This window comes from Semicossyphus pulcher, unplaced genomic scaffold, assembly GCF_022749685.1.
Source record: "Semicossyphus pulcher isolate SPU_LCO1_2020_fin unplaced genomic scaffold, fSemPul1.0.p SCAF_9, whole genome shotgun sequence".
Lineage (NCBI taxonomy): Eukaryota > Metazoa > Chordata > Actinopteri > Labriformes > Labridae > Semicossyphus > Semicossyphus pulcher.
This window is the reverse complement of record NW_027211770.1, coordinates 3,595,117-3,618,050: the sequence shown is the minus strand read 5'-3', so window position 1 is coordinate 3,618,050 and position 22,934 is coordinate 3,595,117. Positions and strand designations below refer to the sequence as shown.

At 41.3% G+C, this 22,934-nt stretch overlaps 1 protein-coding gene across 3 annotated transcripts in view; it reads right to left on the bottom strand.

Moving 5' to 3' along the window:
• adgrb1a (adhesion G protein-coupled receptor B1a) overlaps nt 1-22,934 on the bottom strand; it is a 116,371-nt gene that overhangs the window by 53,119 nt on the left and 40,318 nt on the right. For all 3 annotated transcript variants that reach the window (XM_069655515.1, XM_069655517.1, XM_069655516.1), the window contains exons 5-16: nt 22,634-22,798; nt 21,605-21,769; nt 20,519-20,683; nt 20,293-20,394; nt 20,075-20,181; nt 18,953-19,147; nt 17,709-17,777; nt 16,839-16,947; nt 14,200-14,343; nt 6,317-6,392; nt 1,467-1,569; nt 1,324-1,367 (exon numbers count right to left, since the gene is read on the bottom strand). In XM_069655515.1, the coding sequence (XP_069511616.1) occupies nt 1,324-1,367; nt 1,467-1,569; nt 6,317-6,392; nt 14,200-14,343; nt 16,839-16,947; nt 17,709-17,777; nt 18,953-19,147; nt 20,075-20,181; nt 20,293-20,394; nt 20,519-20,683; nt 21,605-21,769; nt 22,634-22,798 (1,444 nt within the window). The remainder of the gene's footprint in view (nt 1-1,323; nt 1,368-1,466; nt 1,570-6,316; nt 6,393-14,199; nt 14,344-16,838; nt 16,948-17,708; nt 17,778-18,952; nt 19,148-20,074; nt 20,182-20,292; nt 20,395-20,518; nt 20,684-21,604; nt 21,770-22,633; nt 22,799-22,934) is intronic.

Sequence of the window (22,934 nt, the reverse complement as noted above, 5' to 3'; positions counted from 1 at the left end):
AGTGTCACTCCCTGATGTCCTGGAGTATTTTCAAATGCGTCATATCCCTAGAGATTGTACACCCTATGCTCATAGTCTATGTTAGTTAATAAATCCCAATAATTAACGAAAGCTTAGAAATTAAATCATACAACTCTGGAAAAAATGTCTGTGAACTCTTCCTGAGTTAAAACATTAGTATTCTGTTGTTTCAACATGAACTTGTTTTCTTTGCATTATTGGAGCTCTGAAAAACATCTTTTGGTTTTCTTAACCAGTCGTCATGTTCTGCAAATAAAAGACCTCAGTGAGAATATTTTAAGTGGAAGTCGGAGAAATGTTGTTTACAATAAAACAAAAGTTCATTTTACACAAACACAAACCTTTAAATAGAAGAACCAGAGAAAAACATGTTTTTGCAGTGGTCTCATAATTTTTTTTCCAGAGCTGTATAAATAAAAAGATAAAAAAATCTTTCATGTTTTTTCATCAATATTTATATTAAGCCAGAACAGTCCTGAATGTAGAACATCAACAAACACACAGAGTTCAAAGGTGAGTTCAAAGGTGTTTGATGATTTCATCTGCGATAGAAATAAAGTGCTTATTGGTATTTTAGCTTATTATGATATTTAACATACATTTTTACAGCATTATGCAATATATGATTTTTCACAGCCAGATCCAGGCCGTCTCCTTTTTAACACGTCAACAACCAGATTATGTCATCATCAAATATAAGACTTAGTTTCCCACAGCTAAGAGAATAAAGGCTCTAGTTATTGTAGTTACTTTCCCGTTAACATCAATCTACTCAGGCCGACCACAGGAGATCCAATTTCACAAAATATTTATTAACTATAACATTGAAAATTAAAACACACCTGCCCATTTTTCTGTCGGTCAAATGGTTGAAACACGTCAGAGGCTCAGGCTGAAAGGTTGCAATGTTCATTGCATTGGCTAATATTAAAGGGTTGAATGGAATATACGTCATTTAGCTGCTATTTCCAGATAATTGACAGAGTGAAGTTTGGATTGACGCATGTTTCCATCAACTGTGAATATTAGTCATGGGGCATATTGAAAGAGTAAGGTGCCGTAAATCATTGTACAGTACGAGGGCACAGCAGGATGACATCATTAAAGTTTTAGTCAAATCTTAAAGAATGGAAAACATGTTTGAAAATGGCATTAATGTTTGTTTCATGTGTTGATTTGAGGAAAGGTAAATTCTCCTCATATTCACACACATCTGACATTTTGCTATGCTGCCGGCTCACACATTGAAAGGTTTGGTGCGAGCATGGTCACATGACAAACCAACAATAAAGTGAATCTTACCTGTCGCTCTCGTCCCAGGATATACAGGTCTGGTTGGTGGTGCCCTGGTAGACGAGAGAGAGAAAAAAAACGTGATTACCATGAAAAAAACAAACAGTTAAAGAATAAAACATCCCAATAAAAGATTGCTTTAAGCGACTCACGTTGTAGAGGTGAGAGAACTCGACCACCACAGGAGCTGAGAGGGAGGCAGGCGTGGGCTTGATGGTCACCGACAGAACCTTGGAGTTGAGGACGGTGCTGTTTCTGAAGAGAGAGGAACAAATCATCAGTGGCTAATCATGTCTTAGCCACAGTGCTGCTTTTAGCTTAGTGCTAGCATCAGCTCACAATGACAATGCTAACATGTAGAATGGTTAGCATGTACAATGTGCACCATGTTCCCTTTGCTGATATTTTCTCATATTAGCTTACACTGGCTGAGACGCATGCATATCTATTTCAGCGTCAGTCGACCTGCAGGGTAATAATTGTATCACAAACCTTCCAATATTTGTCGATGTATCTGACTCAGAAACCCTTCAGTCATTTAACTCATCCTCTGGGCACCCTGAGTTTCTATATTTAATTTCTTAGCAATCAAGTCAACAGGTGTTGAGAGACAGCTCTGCCAAAAGGACATCATAGTGGCGCTAAAGGACGAGTCAAGGGAGCAACAAAGTCATTACTGTTCGCCCACTTCAGCCACCATATTTCAACACAATCCTTTTAGTAGTTGTTGACATCTTGACTTTGGATGGAAACTAGGCTGGTGCAGACTAATTGTTTTTTACACAGATATTAGGGCAAATTTAACTAACTCACTAACATTAAGTAAACCTTAGTGTACAAGGGGGAAACGTCTTTGTCGAACAGTGCTTTGGTCTGCTGCCTAACATGAGAAACATTAAAACATGTGGAGCCTCCTACGCAGCCAGCCCGTGGCTTCACATGTAAACACGAAACCTTTTTGTGCTGAAGAAGCATCAAATAATGCGTAAAACACAACTTTTTCTGTGAGTGTGGACAGAGCCTGAAGCAGAAAGCCTAACAGAGAAAGTTTATAACCACCTTCATGATACCTGTTATCTGTAACTGGTGCTTTAGGATTTAAAATATCATGGTTTTTAAATGTCTGACAGTCAACCACTAACATATTAGTCCCGTCTCGTCTCGTCAAAGAAAACAAAACATACGTGTGATCAAAGATTTATTTTTAGCTCGTCAACTTCCCATCTTCTTCACAGAAAAATGGTCGTTAAATATTTATCATCATCATTTTCATTAACGAAATAAACACTGCCTACAGGTGATTTTTCAAAGGACAGAATGACATTGCTGACACTGACTTAGGTTAAGTGAAGGCCTCACGCCTATTTCAATATAGACACTTTAACAAAGAAACAGTTTACGTCCTGCATGCTCATAAAATAAGATCAAAATCAAATGACTCTCAATTGCCTAATCAACAATAAAGAGCATTTATGTGCTATGCTTCAGAGCAAAGCGTGTACTGTATATAAGAAGTGGTGTCAAAAGAGAAGCAAATTCAGAAGTGCCTAAAACAGGTGGCGACTCCTGGTTGCAAAATGAAGTCAGATTTTTTGACGTTCTACCAGAAATTGAGTCTACTTGTAAGTTAATCTCAGTAAACATCTTCCCATGGGTTTATGGTCTCAATCTAAAGCCTCAACACAGCATGATGTTCATTTGGTCCAGTGGTTTCCAATCTTTTTCTACATCCCGACCGTATTGATGTGCCCCCAACCCTGGACAGTTAAAAAAAAAAAAATAGACACACTTGGCCTATTTATAGGCACATTAAAGGCATCAAGTTTAATTCTGCACAAATAATCAAGATATTCAAAATATTCAACAGATCACAACAATGAGCTCTTACTTTCAAAACTGAAACTACACTGCAGCAAACTCAAGCACAAGTCCTCACTTTCAAAGAGCAAAGACGATGAGTGAGGGCGAGGAGAACTGCACAGGCAGACAGGCCCATCATGAGAGAAGAGGGGGAACATGCTTTCATATTTTCAGCCGCATTAAAGAAAAATTTAATCAAGTTTACAATTACCAAACATAACATAGCGGTTAAGGAAATTAGAATATCAGTAGCCTAATTTGAGTCAAACTGCAGTAGAGTTACACACGATCCACCAAGTAAAGAAAAATGAGACTGAAACATGCAGAGGCTCAGAAACAGATCATCACGTGGAAAAAAAGCAGATCCATCTGATTTTCAAGTAAAAATCCCACCTGGCGAAATAAATACACAATTACACCACCATTACATTTTTGTCACGCGCACCACACTTTGGGAATCTCTGATTTAGTCAATTATGGTTTCATTTAGAGTCAAACTGACAATAAATCAGACTCGGCTTTTGGGGCGTTGCTACCTGGGATTGTTCACCCAATGTCCACATATGATTGCTTCCGGCTCCAAAAAGCCAAGATGGCAATGGCGAAAATGCCCATGTGTAGGCTTACAAATCTTGACGTCACAGTGGCTCCACCCACGTCCTTTATACAGTTTATGCAGTAAACATATTTAATCCCTGCTGAGAGAACACTGGAGAGTCGAAGCGTTACTTTTCCAGCATCTAAAGTGAAGAGTCCACATTGTTTTTCAGTAGCTTATCTTATAACATTTTTGTAGTATTCCATTTTAAATCCTCACTGCCTGTTTGGTATGCATTACAATTTTTGCTTTTCATAGGTACTATCAATCATGTGGAATGAGACAATCAGAAAAAAGTGAATTGCTGCTGGAAGCACTGATGACGAAAGCTTCCAGTTGGCCAAACCTGTTCAACAACCCATACTCCGTTTTCCGGTTCCTCACACCATCACTGCATCCTCTCCGCACAATCACCCTCTCACCACTCCAAAACACAATCAGTCAACTTAAATGTTTGTGTCATCCAGTCTCTTGCCTCAAACTCATCTCCTTTTTCCCTCAAGGGGGGATCAAACGCAGAAAAGGAGAGGAGACAAGGATGAAAACAAACAAAAAAAAAAAATAGAAGAGTGAAAAGAGGAGCTGAGAAATATGGAGAGCAGCAGTAATCCAAAGATTCAGAACAACATGTGGGAGGACGGAAAAGAGCGAGCGTCTGCTTCGTTTCCGTTTCCAAATTTCACCAGTTCATTTTGTGCTTTTACCATATTATCATAATGGAGAGCTCCTTAACGTTTCAACCAGAGCCATAGATAACAGGCTGTTTCTCACAGGCCCACATGCATCCAATATGCGCTCACACACATGTAATTACGCAGAGCTACACGCACACTCTGCTGTGCTAAAATGTATGTTAATCATCATTCGAGCAGCAAAAGCAACTTCCTCCAAGAAATCCCTTTACTCACGGAGATAAAAGACATACATGAGGCCACCCACTGCTACTGTGCTGCTGCTGCTGCATCAAATCCTCGTTTCCATTTAACTGGAAACGTTCAGCAGCTGTGATGATGCAAAATGCCCTGACAACCAAACGCTTCAATGTGTGGCTGCTTAAAGGAGCGTTGTAAACATCCCAATATTGCATAATCATTATTGTGAATTTTGTGTGTGATGAGTGGCCAGATCCTTTACTTCGTGATGTTTCATCAACTAGATCAGCAAAGTTGTTTTCGGTAAATTAGTTGGAGAACACACATTATCTAAGAACACTCCTCAATAACTGCTTGGTGATGCTGCCTCAGAGTTTAGTTTCAAGGACCAACCTTTACTTTACCATATTTCAAAGTCGGCCATTTTCCTCTGAGGCCAAGCTCATGCTGTGAAGCTTATAGCTGTTATAGCTAGGCCCTAATGTACTACTGCTGTGGTCCAGGTTGTTTAAATGAAGGGACTCTCACAAAGTGTTATCATCTCAGCACTCCCCAATTGATCAGCAACTTTAAAGACAATCTAAAGTTACATCAGGCCATTTTCAAAGTAAATCCGCCTACAAACACTAGCATGATTAAAGCCTATCCTGTAACAATATGAAATGGTATTGTAAGCTAAGAAGATGTTGAATGCTGAATGTTGAAGAAGTAGAAACAATAAATACAAATAAAGTAACTAAAGGAAATAAAAGAGAGGAAATAAAGCAATAAAAAGACATAAAAGCTGTAAAAGCAATAAAAGAGTTAAAAGCAAAATAAGCAATACAAATAAATAAAATCTATAAAGCAACGAGATTAAAGCAATAAAAGGAGATAAAATAAATAAAAGTAATAAAAAGATGGAAATTAAGAATAAAGAGGAATACAATTTTAAAAATATGAATTAAAGCCAATAAGTAGACGACGTCACATAAAATAAAGTCTATAAAAGTGAGTTTTAAGAAGAGATATTAAAGAAGTCACTGATCATGCAAGCCTTATCTCCTCAGGCAGGTTGATCCAAAGCCGAGGTCTCTGATGGCAAAGGCACGATCACCTTTGGTTCTAAGCCTCGGCTTTGAAACGACCAGAAGGCCCCCACCTGAAGATCTAAGGCTGCAGGGTGCCTCATATGATGCTTATATGACGTATCTGTGATGTAGCTTGGAGCCAGACCCATACATGCGTTAAAAGTGATCAGTAAAATCTTAAAATCAATATTAGCTATTGTCAAACAGTATCTGATTTATTATCAATTTGTTTGCCTTGAATTATTGCCTCATATCCCTCCCGATTTCCACTACCCACTGTATTTCTATCATCAAACACATGGACCGTGTTGTAAAGACCATGGTTTTCTTAACCAGTCATCATTTTCTGCTCTTAATTCATCTTTTAATTCTGTGTTTATCTAATATGGGGGCGGGTCAGTATTAAACTAACTGGAAGGTTACCTTACCTTAATTAGAAAGTGTCTGCTACTTAATCAAATACTGCTTAAGGTATACGCATTTATGTTGAACTAGAAGTTTGTTTCTTGGACTTCAGTATTCATACAGCTCCCTAAATCTCCCTGAAATTGATGGTGTTTCATGACCAAAGGTTGCAGTCTCAAAGCAGCGAGGAGTCTTACCTCTGCAGATTCAGAATGCTGCCCAGGTTTCTGTACAGAACGATGCCGGTCACAAACGTTGAGGACTCATCTGCTTCTGTTGGAGGAAAGAAACAGAGAAACACACACACACAGAGGTCAGATATGACAGGAGGAGTGTTCAGAGGAGTGACACTGTATGGTTCAGTCTCTGGTCCGCTACAGAGGAGAATGCAGGTCAGCAGGCCGCCTCCTCTCCTCCAACCCCCAAGAGCTCTTTACACTGCAAGCGGCCTACATGACTAGTCAGCTATAAACGCTGTCTCTGACACTGCTTTACACTCTCACACACACACACACACACACACACACACACACACACACACACACAGAGATGCATGCACACACAACTGACACTGCTAAATACTGGATATAGTAAGAGCAAAGCCTGACGGTGTCATCACCCTGGAAAAAAAAACAGAGAGCTAATGTTTGACTAAAACTGACGTTATCAGAGGAGGAGAGAAAAAAAATCTGGTCCACCTGAGAAGTCTTTTGTCATCCACACAAAAGTGTTGTCTAACTATGGCCCACTTTTCTAAGAGGCTTCCAGTAATTCTCATATCACTTTTTTCAACAAACATGACGACACTCAGTATTCTAAATTCCTCCTATATGGGCCCCAAAATACATCAGACAACTATGAACCCTTGCCAGAACATCATCCAACATAAAGAACTGTACAGATTCAGTCCTGCTTTGTTTGGGGGTTACTGGTTGAACAACATGCTTGTTTTGTCATTGAAGGTTCCCAGGGTTCCTCTGTGCTAACATTTAGTGTCAACAGTTCTTCTTCTTTCTTCAAGAAGGTACAACAAGTTTGGTCAGAGATGGATAAAGGCTTTGGCAAACAAAAAATGGAACAGGTATGGATTTAGGAAACTAGGTCAAAGTGTGGTTATGGGGTTCAGGTAAGGAATTTGAATTAAACACAAGATGCTTGTGCCCTAATGATAAGGATGAGCGCTCAGTGAAGAAATCCCTCCCCTTGTGTCCTCCTCCCAATATTTATAATGAACCTAACACATGAGCTTTAGTCGTCACTGCAACCCAAGCAGCATTGCCAACTTCAACAGACCCAGGCTTCTGTTCATACGAGCTCCAGGTATTGACGATGCCTCTGAGTTTGTAGAGAGGGGTGTGTTAGAAAGAAGACGTGAAGGCAGAGCCAGGGTGAGGTGCCCTGTCCGGGGGTAGCACTCACCCCCGCCAGATTGGGCTGTACGCTCTACCTCCCCTACTCCCTCACTTTCATGAGGGAAGAGAGGAGAGAAGAGAGAGTAAGGAAGATGGGGGATTTAGGCTAGGGTAGGGGGTGACCCTAACCCCAAGCCGGTACTATCCATATGGCTTTTAACGGCCCCCACAACTCAAACTTATAGACACCGAATGAGAGTAAACTTGTGAAGTAACTTTATAGCAATAAGTAGTAAGTAGCATGCGAGCAGTGCAGGGCTGTCTTCAAAGGAGTCCAGCTCAGCTGCTGCTGCTCTCATTAATGCAACTCATGATGCAAACACACAGATATACCTCCACATTTCACTTAAAAGGAGCAGTGAAAAACTGGTTTAGATAGGAAATAAAATACAAGCTTTGTTAATGATTATGGTTATTATTGTGGTAAAAAAAACACAAATACACAACGTGTGGCCATGAGGGTCCACATGCTGACACAGAAACACAGTTCTTGTGCAGCCTTGACTGTAGAACATACGCTTTGACTGTAACCATGAATCATACAAGCTGATAAACATTTAAAGACAGCTGAGTATGCAGACTTCTAATGGAGAACAAACAGTGGTAGAAATTTTGCAAACCTCCACCATCAGTTTTCGACCATACCCTGTCTTTTCTCGACATCCCTCTTTACAGAAGGCAAAACATTCTCACTGAATGAGGCTAAAATCACATATGCATCAGGAGACAGCAAACACAACTTAAGCAGCTATATTGTCAAAAATACTGTACAGTCAAACATGTGTTGGGCCAGAGGGATGTCAGGGTTATTCAGAGAAAGTCTCTCCATCTCGGCTCATACAGTTGTTTTCTCTGTGTGTTAATTAAGGTCCCGTTACTAATGTAAATAAGACTGTCTTCTGTTCAGACCATCCCATGGAAACCCTTAAAACAAAGACCAGAAACTATGCCCTGGATATGTGGAGGACAGCGGACGAGCAGCGGAAGAGCAGTCCTGCCTACTTCTCGCCTGCTCTCTATCTACTCCTGGCTCTGAAAGTGCCTGCATCTATAAGCTGATGTTGATCCATGCATCTCTACAAGGGGCCGCAGCTCACTGTGGGTGAGACCCCCCTGCTACATGAACGGGACAACAAAGTAGTGCCAGCATCGGAGGACATTTGTCAAAGCTCGACTGCTGGACTACATGAAGGCACAGACAGGCCCGGGGCGAGGAGAGGCCTTCTCTTTCCGGCTGCAGTGTCAAAGATGAAAAACACACACACACACACACACACACACACACACACACACACACACACACAGCTCCATCTGGGCCATGTGAAGACATCCAGCTCTTCTGCTCCAGCTCACTACATGGCAGCCTGAGAGCACGCTGAGCTGTGCCAGGCAGCAGGCAGAGGCTGTAGCTCCCAGGCAACAGCTGAGCTCCCATGGGCATCAGGGGAGAACCGAGCAAGATGTGTGTGCGTGTGTGTGAGGGGGGTGAAGTATTATGTGTCCTGCTCATCCACTCTTTGGCTGCCCCATCCAATATGCTCAGCCAGATTGTCTGTGCCCAACAAGAGCGAGCCTGGAGGGACTCTAACCAGTGATTCAATAAGTCATGTGTCTGTGGGCGAGAAATTAAACTGTTCACAGCAAAGTTTCTGTCCCTAAACATTCATCTGTATGTGCTGAACATCTGCATAAACTTCTTTACTCACATGGCTTCATGTATGTAATTAGCAGGCGAATCTGAAGTTCGTGACACAAGCATAAACTCTGCAATACAACAGCTCAATTTGCAGGGAGGGTCGGCCATATTGGAGCTCTCCAGTCAGTGTTGAGAGGAAGTGGACTAGAAAACCCCAGAGTGCACTTGTGCTTACCTAATACACTCCATTACCTCCGAACCGTAACACACATGCCGAGATCAGAGTAAACATCATACAAATTTAACGTCTTTGTCGGATATCATTTTGGTCATGCACAGAGTTTTGCTGTGTTTTGCTCTCACTGCTGTTTAAGAGAGCCCGAGGTGAAGCGCAGACTAAAAGAAAGGAAAATATCACTGTCTAAATGAATTCAACCTGAATCAGATAATGCTCTGTTTATTCCGTTTAATTATTCTGTTTGCAGTCAGCTGTTGCCATCTTATTGACTGTTTAGCCCGATTTAAACTTGGGTGCAGGGTGCGATCATTGTAAAATGAGAAAGGAGGATGTTTTTGAAAAGTAATGACTGAACCACAGAGGGTCTCCAGAGACTATGAAGCCATTTCTTCCCCCTGTTGAAGTTACATTAATAGAATAATTATAAACTTTGCTGCAAATATATTTCAGAAAACATAATCACTGGATTTGCAGTAATGTTTGAATAATCCTTCAATGTGCACTGAAGAAGAGGACCGCCATGTTAGATGTAACGTTAACACATATTTTGGTGAGTAAAGGTGAATGAAAGCATCACTTTTGTTTGTTTACAAGAAACTCCGCAGTGTGCCGGGGAGAAGCCTCCACTGCTGTGAGTGTGACTTCATGAGGACACTGGAGGAAAATAAAATGAGCTGAAACATACAACAACACACACACACACACACACACACACACACACACACACACAGTCGCCTTCCACACATATAAGCTGGTAATCTACAGCTAACGTCTGAGCAGTCTGTACCTTATCTGAGTGAAAAAATGCTGACTGCATATTCAGAGCTTCAGGACACTCCCCATCTCACTAATCTGCACATTGGAGCAAATGTCCATTATTTCAGTAGATTGTTTTTTTTTAACTACAGAAACCAAATATGACGTGAGGTTCTGTTAGCTTTGCTGGGTCCTAGTTTAGCGCGGCTGAGAACGGGAGTTATAAGCTGTGTCCCAATCCACGGGCTGCAGCCATCGAAGGAGGCGGTCCACGAAGGATGCTCCATTCATAGCCCGCATAGACCGTTAAAGCCGAACTGATATGAGACGGTCTCCTGTCGCCTCGCAACAGGTAGCTAGCTGGCTAACTAGCTAGCATAATTAACGTCACGTAAGTTAACCTATTATTTTAAAGATAATTTGTTTCAAGAGCCATTTCGTTTTCTTAAACATGTGTAACATTAGCTATTTGATTGAGTTGAAACCAAAAACTTTTACATTTTAAAGTGTATTCCTCGGCCGTTTAAAAGTCTGCCATTTCGTTGGAATTTCCGTGCAATGAATCCCAGGATATGTTGGGCTGCGAATGATGCACCCGATGGATCCTTCACGGCCCGGGAAAAAGAGGACACATTTGTCAGCGGCATCTGAAGGAGCCTTCGAAATGGGACAGCCTTCGACGCGCTTCTGTGACGCAATCAGCCTTCAAATACGCCTCCGAAGGCTGCAGCCCGTGGATTGGGACACAGCAATAGCCGTAACCTAAAGTGCACCGCAGCTGCAGAACTCGTGTCACTCTGGTGAATGCGTTCATGACAAAGTAAGTTATAAATAGATTTCTTGATTGTTCATGTGGGATAATATCTTGTGCAGTGCGCATTATTTCTGTTTAGTATCGGTGATTATTTGTGTTCCTTTAGCATGTTTCTTACACAGTTACCTGTTAAGCTAATCGATTAGCCACCTTTGTTAACATTAGCTGGGTTTGTGTTATATGGCTGGAGTATAAATTTAGAACTAAGATGTAAGAATAGTTAAGCTGGAGGATATTATTTGTAAATCTTTTGCATTTGTTTTATTGTCTTACAGAAACCATTCATCCGTACATTCATATGTTTACTCCACGTTCATCAGCGCAGTCAACAATATAAACAATATTGGAACTCTTCTCTGCGTCCGCCTATACTCTCTGACCGGAGTTACTGTTGTGGATAAAGTGGCCCCAGCATTAGATATCACAATCTCCAATATAAAGCAGACTTAATGTTCTCTCTGATCGATTGCACGACTTAACCGTAATTCGAGAGGCTGCCATGTAATTTCATAACTTCTGGAATCTGAAGGGAAACAGTGGTTACCTGGAACACTTTGGTAAAACATCTGCAACTGTGCAGCATTTTAGAAATTATTAAGCCACAATCTAAACATACGGAAACATACTATCTGTAGTCCAGGAGCTGAAACATAAAACACAGTAGAAAGGTCCTTTGAGTGAAGGTTTGTGTGAAGCTTTTGACTTTCATGTCTCACTGCGTGTTTCAGGATGTCTCAAAGCACAGGCAGCTAAATTACCACTTAGCGCCCAGCAGCTTTCAGGAAATAACAAGTGATGTTTTATTTGTTATCTTATAAAGTTTAACAGTTTTTATATTTGCACTTTCAATAAAAATCTAAATGCAATTAAACATTCGGTTGAACTGGATTAATTCATTTTCTGTCTTTCACTGAGTTCAGTTGAAAGTGATTGTCGTTCTGTTGAATGTTTTCAAAGAGGAGGCAAATCAAAATTTGCCAGTACCCCCCCCCCCCCCCCCCCCCCCCAACACTTTTTCATTTAACGTTCAGAAGCATCAAAGAGAACACATTTCTCTCGGCTCCTTTGTTGCCTTCCCAGCATGCCATTTGTTTGTTGTTGTTTTTTCATTTCAATAAAAAAGGCTTATTTCAGAACATTTCTAAAGACGGGAGAAGGGACCAATCAATCAGTGTAAACAAGGCATCAGAGAGCCGTTTTAATCCTTGTAAGCACGTCCAAGCTGTGAGCAGAAAGAGGGCCGGCTGCTGGTGTGACATTTCCACCGTGGAGACACATCTCCCAGCTGGGGAGGAAATTGTCTCTAATTGCTCCTGATTGGCTCCTGTTGACTCCTGATTAGGAGTGACGGCCTCATTAGCATGCGAGCAGTGCAGGGCTGTCTTCAATGGCCGAAACCATCCAGACTGACAAACAACCCTCCTGCTCCTGAAGACTGTGTACCTAACACCTGCCTGCAGTGAGGAGTCCAGCTCAGCTGCTGCTGCTCTCATTAATCTAACTACAATATGGTAAAAAGTAAGACAACCACAACCCAATGTAGCCCTAACGTTAGAGCATTAAAGCTGAATACATTGCACACCGATCCTCCTCACATCACAGCCTCAGGCCTGTAACACTGTTGTCATTTAAATGAAAGGTTCAACAATTTTATAATCTTTTACAATTTGACTCGAACAAATCAAACGACGATATGTAGCCATGCTCAAGTTGTAGTTTCCTTTACTGAGGACTGTACAAGGTATTTTGGTTGCAGGCAAATTTACAAACACTGGATTGCAGAAATCCAAATTGAACATCATTAACACATCGCTAACAGTCCAGTCTCAAGGTCCCATTTAGAATATAATGATATTCCAGCACAGACACGCCCAAAAGCTTTTGTCGTTGAGTGAAATGTGTCCTCGTCTTGCATCTTATTGTGGAGAGGAGCCGTCAAAACATTATTGAGTTTTGGAAGACACGTTGAATTTCATCCTAACTGCATGTAACTACGAGCGCTTTCACATTATTTTTGCACTCTCATTTGCAGGGAAATTTGCCCACTTTGCACCAAATGCATGCATATTTCTTAATTTCCTACCAACAGCAGCGGAGCACCAAGATGCTGTTTGCTCAGCAGCTCAGTTTGGGGCGTATTTCTCCCTGTGCGGTTGATGTTTCTTTTTGTCTCACTTGTGAAGATTTAGCAGACGAGCTCTCCGACTGAACACAAAATTCTATATTCATACTGCAGTTCAAATGACAACCTTCAACCCCAATCCATCTGAGAATATTGTAGTCATGTTCTACATATTCATTTTGTTCTGAGCTGACATTATTGACTTTGAAACAAACAGGAAGTGTTTATTTCTAAGGACACAAGCAGAAGCTAATCAATATTTTTTCATTAGTTTCAGTATTGACCATTTCACAATTATCAATATTTAAGTTCATAAATATAACTGATCATAACAAAACATAAAAATCATAATAGAGATCAAAGGGATTCGTCTGATTAAAAAAACGTTTCAATCAATTATTATAATATGTAATGTAGAGAAAGCAGTAGTGTTATTTTGCCACGTTTGGGTTCCTCTGTTATCAGAGTTAATAACTCTCATCTGTAAGCAACATGTAAATATGGACATGCTCCAGTTTGCATTTCAGTGCCATCAAACTATTAAAATAAATGTGCGTTTTATTAACATTTAATGAACCTTTGTCCTCAGTAAAGACCATGTGTCTTTTTGTTGCACAGCTGTTGAGCAGCAGGGATGAGAAATTATTTTGTTATTCTCTGCGTTTTATTTTCAACATTAAATACAGCCGTCTCTGCGTGCGCTCCTCTGAGCGGCGCTTTGCTCTGCAGATTAATGGCAGTAAACACTGTTTTATAAATCAACTGCTGTTCCCCGTTTCTGCTGTTTTTGTCTCCAAACAAAACACACACACACACACACACACACAGACTGAAGCACATGTTCTTGAATTCTCACACAGACTGCAGACAGGCCTGCTGTAATCAGTATTTGGGGAACATGTTTTGCTATAAAAAATATCATTTATAAATCAGCCGAGGGACTCATTATATTGTCAAATATTTAATTAATTCGAAGCCCACAGAAAAATCTGTCACTATTTCCTGTGTTCAATAACAGTGTCTGAATGACTGAATGTGTGTGTTGTGTCTCGGCGGGTTGAGTGGTGAGTTGCGTGTTTGTCAGGTGTGTCGGAGCTCTCACCTGGCTTGCCCGTGGACAGGATGTTCTTGGGGATGGTGACTCGGTCCTCAGAGCTGCGGGCCCAGTCCACCATTCCCCTCCAGCCCTTCATGGGGAAGCTGATGTCTGCGTGACCCACCACCGGACGCTTGTGGATGCTCAAAACTGTTACAGGGAAAAGACAACATCACATACACAATTTAGTACTTTATTTAATTTACATTTTTCACTCTGTTCCTGCACATTTCACTTCTATCTCTGCTCCTTCTGTCCACACATCAAGTGTCTGTCTGTCTCGTTCGTCTCTTTTCCAAAAAGTTTCAAAAGGTTTAATCAAATGACTAAAAACTTTCAGTATTTGTGTTTTTTCACACTTGGTTTAAAGTGGGCAGAGCTCGTTGGAAAAAAACAAATCAAAGTGATGCTGCCAGGTCACTGTCAATCGATTAAAGCCCACACAGTCCTGATGAAGCAGAGCTTGCAGGAGCTTAACTAATAATTATACAGAACAATTAGTTTCACTTTTTATGTTTAAAATGGCTTATTAAATCATGAATTGTAATGCCATGGATATATGGTCAAGATATGAAAGCACAAATGTTTTTTATTTTCTGTTAAAATTTCTGGTTTAGAGGCCGTCATGTCATATGTTTTTAAGCTTGTAAAGCCTTGTACACATAAACACGAGCAGTCCTGATATACTAATGAATTTGGCAAACTCATTCTCGAAGCAGGGCTGCTCAGTGGTGCAGTGGTTAGCACTGTCGCCTAACAGCTAGAAGGTTCCTGGTTTGAATCCCGTTTTGGTTGCAGGGGCCCTTCCTGTGTGGAGTTTGCATGTTCTCCCTGTGCATGCTGGGTACTCCAGCTTCCTCCCACAGTCCAAAGACATGCTCGTTAGGTTCATTGGTGACTCTAAAATTGCTCGTGGGTGTGAGCGTGAAAGGTTGTCTGCTCTGTGTGTCAGCCCTGTGATTGACTGGCGACCTGTCACCCAATGACAGCTGGGATAGGCTCCAGCCCCCCGCGACCCTGAAGAGGACAAGCGGTATAGATGATGATGGATGGATTCACAACTTGTGAAAAATGTGTATCTTTTATAATGAGGTCAATTTAACCTGATAATTAGCCTTTTTTCTTTTTTTCGTCCCATCTCTCTTTTGTCCTTTGCTCTTTTGTTTCTTTCTGTTTGTCTTTTCCATCCTGTCTTCTGCTGTGCAGGTGGGCTAACGTGTGTGGGCTAACAAGGCTATGGAAGCAGGTGTTTTGATGGTTGTGATCGACCACGGATGTGTGTTGTGGGTAGTCTGTGATTGCGTGTGTGTGTGCGGTTGTGTGTGTATGAGGGTTCACATGCCTGCGTTGGTATTTTTGGTTCGTTTGTCCATTTACAGAGTAGATTATAGATTCTTCCCTTCACCTGCCCGAGGACTTAAGAGGGAATTTATCTAGCAGCTAAATCTGGGACAAAACATCTTTTCACTTTGTTATGTACAAACTCCTTGACACACACACACACACGCAAAAAAATTACAAACTAAACCTTCTTGTTTCATTCATGACAGTTTACCTCTACAGATCTTTAAAGGGATGTTGAACAGTCATATTAGTGGTTTGAATCTCTCTGTGTCGCTGTATTTTAATAAAGTAACAGCTGATGTGTCAAATAAAAATAAGACCAAAATAACCACCGAGCACTCAGAGTTCATGTCTGGTGAAAAACTTGAGTACTTTGATAAGTTGGAGGAAGAAACTATGATGTTTCTATATACTGGGCGATGATGGAGCCTTCCTGTACGTTTGCTTATGTTGGAGGTGTGGGAGGGAGGAGGAGGTCAGCTGGCCCTGGGGAGGAAACGCTGCCTGTGTGGGAGGCTGTTTGGCTCCAGACAGCGAGGTGGCACCGCTATAAACAGGACCTCTCATCTGGCCTCAATTCCCACGTACTCTCCCTCGACTCAACTCAAACTCTGCCTGGTTTTTATCTGCAGGTCGCTGAGAGCAGTACAGCCTCTGTGATGACTACATAATGTTGTTTTTTTTCCCCATTTGAGAGGAACAGGATATTTACACTTCAGTGGTCAGTGGGAGGAGACAGCAGGTGGATTTGGAATCCCATGAGAGACATGTAAAGATCGGCCGCCCTGGGGAGCGATAATTTTCATCCATTGTTTTGTGCTCTTGATGTAGAAACGGAGGAACAGAGATATTATGCAACAGGAAGAGATGTGCCAGGCCTCGACAACAGATGCATCATTACAACAAATGAGGTTGGGTGAAAGCCCACCTCCAATAAAAGCGGAGGACCCCGGCGATCAAGGTCCTTAGTCCCTAGTAACCCTTTCAGTTACTCTGTGTTGTTTGCAAGATCCAATTATAAGCTTATTGGATTTTAACGTTTAAAATAGCCTGTTGAAAATGACAATTTTATCTATATGTATTATATCTTTTAATTTCATTTGGACGCCTTTTTCCTATCTGTATGAGGAGAGCCAAAGTGAAGCTTCTGCCCTTTGCCCCCTGTCCTCCCTCTAACGTCTTGCCATTGTAGTTATGAAGATAGATCTTCAGAGCCAGAGAAAAGACAAGCTGTGATAAGAGAGTTTGTTTTGATGAGCACAGATAGCTGTGAAGATCTCCTGGATGGAGAGAAGGCTGACCTAGGTTATCTGTGACTTCATACATGTCCTGAAAGTCTTTCATCCTCAGGCCAATGACGTCCACAAAGTCCTCGACCAGACGGAACAGCTCTTTGATGTTGGGCCCCAGCTGAGAACAAAACAGAGACATATGAAGGTAGAATGAAAGACAGGGGATTATAGATTTGAGGTTGATATTCTCAACTGCTGCAGATAAACTTGACACACAAAAGGCTTTAATAGAAAAGCTGTATTTGCTGCAAACATTGGTTCGTTGACAACAGGTCTCAGACACATTTCTTTCACGGTGTGTACACCAAACCATAATCCTCTTTTGAAACGCAGCATTAGTTAAGATAGCAAATATGTATTCATATATAAAATTTGCTTTAAAAGTACATTAACACTATAAAGGCTTATCTAAGTCTGAGTACAGTCACCGATACATGCAGTAATATCAATAACCGTGTCTTTACTGGAATAATGGAAGAACAAATTATTTCTGGTGCACAAAGTGTGTTTTGTTTTCATGAAGACTAATTTTTAGGGCCCCGGTGCTCTGAAGCCTGCACGGTGACACTCCTGAGCAATAGATGGGCGACGGGATGGAAGCAAAAATAGCGCAGACGAGTGGCTGAGTGCGGCAGATGGATGAGTGGGTGCTTGTGTTGACTCGGCTACTCATTAGCTCCAGCTATTTCTGTCCTCTCCTCTCTGCTTCTACCTCTGTCAGTTTGAAAAGACACAGGTGGGCTGTGAGTCCACCTGTGTCTTTGTCACTGTGTCGAACTCATCAATGCTGCAGCTCCAGGGTTGTTATTATTACTGTACACGAGAAAAGATGTAATTACAGCTGAGGTGACAATGTGGGAAAGAGAGGGCGATACTAACCAGTTGTGCTTCCTCCCATCTCTCCCTGTTCTCCTCCATCAACAGATTGCTGACAGACTGCACAAAGTTCTGTGAAGAGAGGAAATGTTTGAGATGTAGAATAAAAAGTGTTAGCATATAAAGCCTGATATCCCTCCTTTATTTGTGCCAAAGAGCTCCATTCATGTCCACACTCACATCAACAAGCCACATCACAATGAACACACACTGAAGTTGATTATTTCTACGTCATCCTGCTGCACTTCATTCACCTCCAAACATTGTCCTCAACAAATCACCGTGACTTTGCACGACCGCCAGCAGTGACTTCCCGGTGGATAACGAGACTAACTAACTAGATAGATAACTAACTAACCAGAGAGTCTTTGGAGATATTGTTTGCAACGTCATCATTACTTACTTTCAACTTTGTTTTAGTATACAACTGTTGCGTATAAAGATGTACAGTGTCTTAGACCTATCTGATGTTTCTGCTATTTATTTATGTACTGTGTTCGTTTGCCAACGTCTTCGATAACTTTGATGACTAAACTAACTAACCGAACTGCTGTATAAACTCTAAACCACAGAAACTGAATGTGTCTTTGTTTCGAGTGATGCTAACGTTTATTTAGAAACACTGTTAGCATCACGAGCCTAAAGGAACATAGCCGAGCTAACTCATCTCTTTGCAGAGTCTGAATCCAGATCGTTAGCTATTTGCAGATGGAACTAAAAAAAACCTGAAACAGTCTCGTCTCAGAAATGTTATCCTGCACCCCCGTAAACTAGAGCAAAAAGCCCCCATAACCATTCTCTCTTTATACACCGCCCAAGTTTGCTGCCTGCTTTTTTATTGTACGGACATGACAGCAGGAAGCTATTGTAAACTCATACTGTGATTCATTTAACTATTCTTGGACATGGGTGGGAGGATGTAAGCTATCAAATTGCATAATGGGAAGTGTAGGATTCATGTGCATGATATAAACAAAACAAAGACCTGCTATTTAAAAAGTTCTAGTTCAGAAAAATTGTTATTGGCAATACTTTAACTTTTACCTTACAATAAAATAGACTTACCTCAACCTCATTCTTTAATGCATTTAAAGATTTCCTCAGTACCTCAAGTTTTATTCCTCAGAATTTCACCAATTCTTGCTAAAAAGCAAAATACCTTTTCACCCTTACTGTGAACTTGGTGGGGTAGGAAACAGCATCTCATACAGCAGTGAACTACAAGTTAACAACTATATATCATTCACCCTCATGTCTGCACCACTGGGACTGTAGTACGCCCTCCTGAAGATCTCTGTCATGTTCTTCAGCACGTCCACGATGGCCAGCAGATCTCCGCTGTAGCTGGTCCCGTCACTAGAAGTTACCCGCAGCTTGGTCATCACCTCTGAAACTCCATCTCCCACAAGGCCACGCTGTGCTTTGGATAAGTGCTCCCGTGTCTGATAAAGAAAGTGGCTTTTGTGAGATCCTGTTTATAATAATAACGTAAAAAGGCTCCATATCATTTAGGAACCGAGTCTCTCATTTAGCAGCTCTTTGTTGCAGGACTTTGTGAAGACATTTGGCCGTTCATCAGAGCCTGCAGGCTTTGACACAATATTGTGCACAGTAATATTACAAGCTGATAAAATTTCACACCTTTGTGCCATGACCAACACGTCTGAAATGTCACAAACAATGTCTAAATACTGATATTTTGCTGTTAAGTGGAATTCAGCTATTTTTTAACCTTGTAAATGACTAATAGCTGGGACTCAACCGTAATGCCTTTGATGTCATCCTTTGAGACAAACAGCCTGATCAAAGTTCATCCACTAAAGTGCTAGTTTTTTTTTTAATGATAGACCTTTTTTATTTTAGAGTAAAATGCTTTTTTTGAAACCACAAACAGCTCTTACAGCGCTCTCCTCATTTAAACCGGAAGAACAAAAGAGTTGCTGGTCTACTGCAGCCTTAACAGTTAAGTTTCTTGTGTTTTTCCGGGTTAAATAAAACATTGTGCTGTATCCGCCATTGAAAACCCTCAAAGCACACAATAACACAAACTAACTAAGTGATCGAGGAAACAGTAGATCAGCAACTCCTGTGTTCTGCTCGTTAAAATTACTGCTTTCGTCAGTGGACCCTGGTAGCTTTGAAGAGGGTGATGCAATTAAAGTTCCTTGTCAAACTATATAAAAAAGGATACCTATAGAGATAAACCTTTTTGTTAATCATTTTTTTAACAACTCAAATAACAATCTGAGCCTGTCAGTGGCAAAAACAAGCATTTTAATTGATTTTCTTTGACCACAATAAGTTTTAAAACAAGTTCAAAATACCAGAATTCCTCTACGAATGTTACAGAAAAACATCTTAATGCTCACCAGAGTTTGTATACTGCGATAGTCATTGGATATACATTTCATATAGGTGGGATTCTCCCAGAAGGCGATACCCTCATCGTCCAGGGTGCAGCGGCGCAGGATTAGCCCTGTGTGGAGACACAATAAACTACGATTCCATATCACTTATGTCTGTTTCTAATCTAACTTCTGAAATTATCAACGACCTCTGTTGACGTTTGAGTAAGGTGTGGGCTTACCCATGGCATTGGGAGGACAGCGTACAGCTGCTGTGTCCCCTGCTGGAGTCATCTTCCACACAACGTTAGAGAAGTTGTCCTCGCTACATATTTCATGAGGTTCTGATTGGACAGAAAGAGTAGCATCATGTGAAACTGGTTACAGAAGGGTCCAAAAACATTTCTAAGTTGTAGAGGTCCCCCCTCCTGATGAGATACTGCTGACCTGTATTAACCACTGACTGACCTGGACATCTCTTTTCATTGCAGCGTCGGACCTCCTCTCGTTCCCCAGGACAAGCCTGCCCTCCAAAAAAGGGCCCATAACAAACCCTGTTTCTCTGCTGGCTCCCCCCTCCACAGGTTTTAGAACAGCCGGACCACAGAGACCACGGCTGCCACTTGCCATCCACTGACAGAATGCATACAACATGAGAGAGTTAGGTAGGACAGGAGAGGGCACAAATACAGAGAGGCGATATTGGTGTTTTTTAAACTCATTTAGTTTGTTAGTGCAGGTGATTCTGCTCTGGTTTTATTTCCCTACAGTGTTCAAATTTACAGGCAAAGATTTGGAGGCATTGTTAGTTTATAGCATTCTGAATTAATGAAAACTGTTAGAAGGAAAACACTTCCATTTATTTAAACCCCTGTGAAACACAAGTAAGTAGAATATTAAGCTGTGGGATTGTAAACATTGTAAAAAGACAGTCAACAGACAATGCCATCTTTCTGTACTTTGCTCCCTATGCCACTCACACACGGACTGTTTGTCTCTGTGTTATATGATTCTTGGCTGTTAAAGTTGGTCATTATGTACTTCCAACGCAGAGACAATCAGCACCATGGACAGCGCCCACTAGTGCTTTGAATACATTTCTACAAAGTTACATTTGTCAAGTCTTTTTAGCCATGCATGTTTTGTGAGTTTGTTTAACTTTGTGCAGAACAATTCTTAGCTGATTGTTGGAATAGTTTCCATCGCTCGTTTAGCTTTCAGATGCTTTGCACGATGAATATCCTGCTTCACGGAGTTACGTCTTATACCCTACAGCATGCACTACAGCCACCATCTGTAAATTATTGTGGTGGGTTTGACATACCTCTATAGTTCTTACCCTTCTGTAGACATATGTAGAATAATTACAATACTGTTCATAACTTATTGTTAAGAGGGCAAATTAGAAACAATGCTTTTTTGATGACCTGCCTCACTTGTCATCTACATAAAACATTTCCACACTACAGTAAAACATGCAAAAACGGCTTGTAGAAAAGCTACATGTTTGATTCATGAAGCGCACATGCCATAGACTAACAGTCGCTCTCATACCTGGACACTCCCCAAGGAAGCAGTCAACAGTCTCCAGCCACTCTCCTCTGCACTCGGAGCCTCCGTACGAAGGCCCGTTACACTCCCTGGTTCTCTGCATGGTGCCATTAGAGCACGAGGCCGAGCAGGAGCTCCAGCTGGACCACTCGTTCCACACTCCATCCACTGAGGTCGGCCACGGTCACCAACAGCAGACACAAAAAGGTTTGTTAGTTATTTGGTATTCAACGGGTCAAGCACAACCTCAAATATTCTTTTTGGATAAAGTGTGGCATTTCATGAGTGCGATTTTCCTCATCCACACGGTGCTCACTGCTGAATATTCCTACTTGGATATGCACACTTTTTTTAAGGCTTCAAACCGACTATTTCATACAAAGTTAAGGCAGAACTTAAAGGTCACTCTCAAAGGCCAGGCAAAAAAAAGATGCCATAGAGGAGGACAATAAGTTATAAATATTCTCAAAGTCATTCCAGGTAGTGTGTGTGTGTGTGTGTGTGTAGAGCTGCATACAGTCATGGTTTTGTTTATTCTACATTAAGAGTCAGCAGATAAAGACATGTTCAAACAGTAGCACAAACAGTTGTGCATGCACACTCCCCGCTGTCATAAATTTGAGGCTGCCAGGAACAGTTGTAACTTGAGTAAACGGGAACATTAAAGTCATGTTCACCCCCTGCGGTCACGATCAAAGTACATTTTTGGCTTAGAGCATGAAAAATATAGCTTAGAGGGGTGTTAAATTCTGCCTACTGTCTCACCTCCCCACATTTGGCTAATTCCTGCATGCAGTGGGTGTGATTTTTGTTGTGTTAATGTATTTTTTGGAAATTAACAAGAGTTGTTGACGCAGGCTCCCGATTCAAAGGTGTCAACAAGATCTATGTTTGAAGCATACTGAAAACTTTCAGCATTGCTTTTTACTTTATTGGCACTGAGTGGTTGATTTATGCATTGTTTTGTGGAGGCAACATTAGATTGTCTGATTGGTAACCAAGGTTGTGTGTGGTTATACGCATGTTCCTTACCCGGACAGACAGCTATGTTGCAGAATTTGGTCTGTTTCTCTGGGCCATCACAGGGATCTCCCCCAAACTGAGGAGGGGTGCACGTTCGTGTTCGGGACCTGTAACCTCGGCCACAGGTCGATGAACACAAACTCCATGGAGACCACTCGTCCCAAGCGCCATGCACTGCAATCAGAGCAGCTAGGGTATGATTTATAGACAGGCAAACACAAGCCAACTTAACAGTTGAAAACACAGGGTAAAAGGATCGCAGCACTGAACTGTAGTGACTATAATAACTTAACTCTGCTGTTTAGCTTCA